Source organism: Actinia tenebrosa, unplaced genomic scaffold (assembly GCF_029948245.1).
Source record: "Actinia tenebrosa isolate PJP-AT-01 unplaced genomic scaffold, QUT_ActTen_1.0 PGA_scaffold12__29_contigs__length_12842862, whole genome shotgun sequence".
NCBI classification, from domain to species: Eukaryota; Metazoa; Cnidaria; class Anthozoa; order Actiniaria; family Actiniidae; genus Actinia; species Actinia tenebrosa.
Window position 1 is genome coordinate 190,204 of NW_028292572.1, and position 6,438 is coordinate 196,641.

The 6,438-nt window shown below is 36.5% G+C and overlaps 1 protein-coding gene across 1 annotated transcript; it reads right to left on the bottom strand.

Moving 5' to 3' along the window:
- Window positions 1-2,335: 2,335 nt before the first annotated feature.
- On the bottom strand, window positions 2,336-4,852 carry LOC148911884 (uncharacterized). Its single transcript, XM_089028335.1, has one exon. The coding sequence runs from the start codon at window positions 4,850-4,852 to the stop codon at window positions 2,336-2,338; it is 2,517 nt and encodes an 838-aa protein (XP_088884461.1).
- Window positions 4,853-6,438: the final 1,586 nt, after the last annotated feature.

A 6,438-nucleotide genomic window follows, 5' to 3' on the forward strand; every position in this document is an offset into this window, starting at 1 on the left:
AAAAAACAAGACAAACAGTAACTGTTATATGTCTTCTTGGGCAACTACTGTACTCATTACGATTGTTGTTAACTGAGGGAACAAAATTGGAATGAATATGTATGATAAACATTGCTTTCATATACGTATAAACAAATGAAATGTTTACAAGGAGAACAAATATATGCAATGTAAATGATGCACAGGACTTATAGATAAATTATTCTTACCTGCAACAGTTCAAAGTGCACAATTTTCATAATTGTGGAAGAGAACATTGTATAGGCTCCATACTTGGCACTGTGACGCACAGAGTCAAATCTTCCATCTACACACCATACCACATCTTTTGTTTTATTTAGTTGCTCTACCAATGTGGCCTTGTACATTTCCCAGTATTTAAGTACAGATGGGAATAGGAACTTTTTCTGATAGAGGAAATATGTGCGAAGTTTCATGACAGAAAGTCCCATGTGCTTACATACTAGGAGGACTTTACTGGCGCTGGCACCAGCCATTAATATTCCAAAACTGAGCATAATATTCCCAGCTGGAAATCTCCCCGTGATGTTTGGCTGACTTTGCCATACAAATGGCTCTATACACATGCCGCAGTGCTGAATGACTGTGACCATAGTACCATTACTTTTCATGCTGACTTTGGGATGTGATTCTTTACACTTCAAGCAGAACATGGCAAACAGACTATGCAACATACTGTAAAACACTACAAATTTAGGTTCATCATGAGGCGGTGTTCCTGGTTTCACACTGTGATGAAAGAGATTTGATAAAAAATCAATCAATAATAAACATTAGCAACTGTACAGTCTCCACGGGGAATGCAGGAATCATTCAAAATAGCTCAAGTCCACACCCAATAACATATCACAGGAAAGGCATTTTGCAACATAATATGCACAAAACATGAAAACAAGTCATGAATATAGCGGAATAGGTTTGCACTTTCCTAAACATAATGGAATCAGACGCTAAGTCATGTTGTTGGTGTGTGGTTATATGTATCACAGTTGTAGCCAAAAATCGTACTGTCCAAAAGAGAAATAAAAGTTGGCCAAAAAATAAATAAATTATAATAATAAAGAAAATAAACTGGCCCTAAGTTAGAGTTGATTAAATTTTTCTACCTCGCATCTTTATCAGTCTTGTGACTACTATCATCCTCTGTCTCTTCTCCCGGTGCATCTGCAAACCATTCATCATCATCATCATCAATCTGTGACTGTCCATCGGTTTCTGTCTCTGTAGTTGTTGTCTGTCGATGAATTTGATCAATATCCTTCTCCTCTAGCTCCTCTTTGTCACTTGAATATTCCTCTGAACTTTCATTACAATCATTGACATTAACCTACAAAAAAGTATGAATAAACATCCATTAGAACACTTGAACAAATCAAACCATTTCTGAATCAAGGATTTTTCTAAATAAAAGTATAGAAAATTCACATAATTTCCATCAACCTTTTAATAGATAGTGTGTGAAAAATAGATAAGGACTCAAGTATGTTAAGGCTTGGGTCAAAATCAGAATTTTACCCCCAACGAAGTCGCGCTCATGAAAGCGAGGCACTCATTTGCATATTAAATTTGTATGTAAACATGGCGTCGTATCATGCGCGAATTTACAAGCTTTTCTTTTAAAATTTAAAAGTCAAAGGATTGAAACAATGTTGAGGTGAGTAAATATGTTTTACTTAGACCTTCTTTATGAAGTATATAATTTGTTTAAGCTTGAATTGAATACATATTTGAATTATTTACACTTTGCATGTTCCAACTCAAACAGTCATGCACGTACATAAAAAGCTTAGAGTGCAAATATTATAACCATGAAACTTTAGTAATACTAAATAGCACAATTTCATGCAAATTCCATTGTTTTCTATTGTTTAATTAGCATTATTTTGTACTATTTAGTAATTAGTGTTTCACGGATTGTTTGCACTCTAAATGCCTAGAAAACTTATTTTATTTATATACAAGAGAGGCGATAAGCCTAATATTGTTCGTGCCTTGTTACTAAAATCTCTGTATTTGATATCAGTAAAAAATTACTTTATATTACGAGGTTTTTTTTTTTTATATAGTACAACCATAATTCATGATAATTTAATAAGTTCAAGGCTAAAAACTAATGTTCCATTCTTTGAGTAATTTGTCAGCATATTTTAGCTTTTTTACATAAACAGATGCCACTGGATCATTTTTCCTTTCGTCAAGCGTAACCATTTTGAAATCATTGTTAAGATAGTAGTTTATTTCCCAGTCTTTAAGTTGTTCTTTGAGTGTGCTCTTTGCTGCCAGTACTCTTGTTTGGATCACAGCTAGTCTCTCTTCATATGAGGTCTCTGCTTTGTGGAGAAAATTTCAGTCTGCTGCGAGCCGAGTCAAACTGCCATACCTCGGGAGTGTTTCCAAGTAGAATTTCTACTGTTTTGCCAAGGTGGGTTTGTAATGTATTGTTTGTTTGTATTGTAAAGTGTTGTGTTGGATTTTTGTCAGCTGTGGGGGTGTCTTCGCCTGCTTTAGGGCTGGAAGAAGAATAGATAGAGGATGAAGACTGATGTTCTTGTGAAATATGTACTTGCATGTGTAGTGTAGGTTGTGCATTATTAGAAGCCACCAATTCAGAGCAATTGTCCATGTCATCAACTTCTTGTAAATCTAAGACTTGCTCTTCTTCATCATCTTCATCTTTGTTATTCCCTGACTGCTGTGCTTGTGAGGGCTGTGGATTTTCTGGTATAATTTCAGAGTATGGCATACATTCTTCTAAGGATTCATTCTCATTCTCATCTGCAGAATCAACTACATTCTGGTCTTCAGAAGTATGTGTTATGCGTATGACATTTCCACTGGCATTTGGTAGATAAAGGAAGTGTGTAGGAAGCTTGTAACTTTCATTTAGGAATTCTACACATTTCTCCCAGCATGAAGACAGATATGATTCTTCTTTCTTTAAGTTACTTGACCTGAAGTGGTGTAGAACCGGGCCTTGGTCTTTTGCGTTAGGCTCAGTGTTTGAATCAAAGAACTCCACACTCTCACCGTCCCTCTTCCACCAAACTCCCTCTCCAGGCAAAAGGAAATCGCTTATTCGCTCAAGATGGGCTTGGTACCATTTGGAATATATGGGATGTTGTAAAATATTTTCCTTGATGACTGTGTTAGAAAAAGTTGGCAAGGCAGCAGATAGCTTAGACACATTGTCGGACTGAACTGATGTACTTAAAAAGTCATCAAAGTTACCCATGTTCTCTTCAGCTTGCATTCTTACTAGCAGGTTGCCAATAATATGACCTGGTCTGTTACAAGATGTTGTTTGTGTTATGCTTTTCATGGTACTAAACATTCTTTCTTCATCTTCTGCATTACAGGACATTCCTGAGATGAGGCGAAGCTGGATAGGAGCATGAGAAACAAGATTATGTAAGTATTTTCCATAGAGTTTTCTTGAGTTCAGAGCTTTTGGGGAGGAGCCAAACTGATTATGACACATAACAAAGTGTAGGAAGCTGCAATTATGATAGCGAAGGACAAGGCGTGGGCATCTTTTCATGTCATCTGAGTAGAGAATAGCCTGCATCTCTACCAGTGTGTCCAGAATACATTGAATAGTACAAGGAATGTGGCCTCTTAATTGCTTGGCAAAGATTACCAGAGCTGCTCTGTAATCTGTGGTTCTCTTTATTTCTTTGTCTCCAAGAGTAAGCTCAAGAATCTCATCAAATTTGTTTTTTTGATCTTTTTGAAGATGACTTGGAATCTCTTCTAGAATATTTGAAATATGATTGGAGATATCGTGCATAGGTTCACAGGGGAGGACTTCATATGAGCCAAGATTAAGATGATCAATTTTTTGTGTTGGGTTAAGGAACAATAATGCTGGTACCCTCTGTACTCCTTTCAGCTCACTTGTCAGTTCTTTCTCATATTCTGGCTTGAGGTCATTTTCACTGTATAAAAGTCTTCTTTCTCTCAACTCTTTCTTCAGCTCTTCTTTTTTAAGGTTTTCAAATGGCTTTGGTTTCTTTTGAAGTGACCCCTTTCTACCTTGAGGCCCTTTCAAAACCAACTTTTGGCGGTCTGTCATAGACAGATGCTTGCATCTAAAGAAGTGATCTGGTTCATCACTTCTTATAGCATGCATCCCACAAGATAAACAAAAATAATGACCACCCTTCTGTTGACCAGCTTCAAAAGCTACAGCTGGCCCATCTCCTTTGAAAAATCTCATTATGTCAGTTATGGTAATGCCATTACTTAATTCTAGGTTTGCAGTTAAGCCCTGCAAGCACTCACATCTTGTCTCACAATATGCTAACTGCTCTACATCTGTAGATCTACATCTACCAACTATGTAAATTTCTGGCCTCTCTACTTCTGCTTGTATGTCAACTTTTCTTCCTGATTTTTGTTGAAATTCATCTGGAGTAAAATACAATGCAGGGTCATAAACACACAAGACCATGAAAACTAAGTGCCCATGATTGGCAACTGTTGAGTGATCATGCCAGACAAGCAGATGTCTTGTCCTTTCTATGTCTTTAAGCTTGTTACGCATGGAAGCAAGACTTTCTCCATCATGAAATTCTCCTAGCTTCTTGAGCATTTCTACTACTTCTAATCTATAAAGATCATCATAGAATGTATCTGGGTGTTGTCTCATATAAACCCTGTGCTTGTCAATCATTTTTTCCCTTATTTCATTAAGTGGTCGTTTCCTTCCTTCAACAGTAAATTCTGTTTTGACTACATTTCCATTTTTATCAAGTATAAGCTTTTCATACTTCCTTGGGACAACCAACTCTCCAATTGTATACTCTCCCTTTTGTATTTTTACTTTAATCATTTCTTTGAGATGCTGATTGGAGCTTGGCACTGGAATTGATATTTCACCTGTAAAGATAGAGCAAATTCAAAGAATTAAATCTAATTTTCTTATATTTTTCATTCCCTCCTCCTCCCCTCCATATTATATTCTACAAAGACATTATTTACACACAATGCTGTACAATCTTTGTATACATAGTGTCATAAGTAAAGGTAGCATTTACCTCCTATTCCACGGAGTTTCTTTCTCCTTACACATGGACCTTGGCACTCTTGTCCTGGGCGTTTAAATCTATTTTTATCCCCTCTTTGATCAGAAATTCCTGAGCAATTTGGCCTCCATTCTTTGCAGTTTCTCCGTGTCTGTTTGTAATACTATATCTTTTGGCAAGTTCTGTCCAGTTAACTTTTGTTCCATCTGGATAGCTGTCTACTTCAGCTTTCAGGCCTGCTTTATCACAGCTCATTCTTGAAAAGTCTCCTGAATGGTTTTTTCTCTTCTTTGGCTGATCTTGAGCAATTCTTTCTCTTGCTCTTTGTTTGGTTTCAAACCCAGTGGCAAGTCTGTCTCTTTGCCTGGAAGCAAATGACTGTCTAGATCCAAGGCATCCGTTCTAGATATTAATTTAAAAAAGCTTTATTTATTATTATTTATTTAGTAGCTCATGCTAAATACTTTTTTTTTTTAAATAGGATTTACAGTGTGTTCAGTTTCTATATAGCCCTTAATTTTATCAAAATAAAATTCACCATTTTCACAAGGGCTTGCAATCAAAATTTACCTTTCTACAGATGATGCTTTCCATTCAGCTTCAATATTTTCTTTGTTTTTTCTTAACATATTTCTGCGGGCAGCCTTTTTCTCATTTGCTGTCTCTTTTATTTTTAGATTGGATTCTGGTATTTGAGACAAGGCTTCACTAAAGGACACCCCACAAATACTTTCAAATGCTGGATTTATTTCTTTAAAAAGTTCTCTTGCCGTCTCTTTGACTTCAGCTTTACTTGGAGCTCTTGGTATTTTTCTTGGTAGATCCTTTGCAATTGCGAATGGATTACCTTTAGCCTTGTTTTTTAGTAGCGGTGATTTCACTGGAAATAGTGCTTGGACTTTTCCATAATTTTGATGGCATCCCTTGCAATCGAACAGAGTATGCTCTCGTTTCCTAGCATTTGATAAATTAGCCCAATTTTGTGGGGAAAATTTATCAAAGCATTCATTCATCTCTGCCCTTTTTCTTCCACATTTGCTCCACTTGGTAATGTAGACACTTAACGATGCATGCTTTTTGTTAAACTTGCTGGAGGGCATTCTGAAGTCCTCATCAGAAGAAAGAAAAATCTCCTTAAAAATTTTGTACCGTTCTTCTAGAATTCGAGCGCCAACCTTCGCAGTACTTTCGTTTGGCTCCCTTTTAATACGAAGCTTGGCTTGTCTTCCGGCAAAAACTGCCCCAATTTTACCAAAACCACAGGTCTTGGGATCGAGAAAAGTACGACACATTTGCAAAAATTTGCTTTTAGATATTGTAAATAGAACTTGCTACTGGGCGTGGCTGAAAGTGATCTCTATCTAGGTAAAGCTATAATTTTGCGCCAAAATGC

Bases quoted from the DNA above. Each gene is read 5' to 3' on its own strand.
- LOC148911884 (XM_089028335.1), bottom strand. From the start codon at position 4,852: ATGATTAAAGTAAAAATACAAAAGGGAGAGTATACAATTGGAGAGTTG.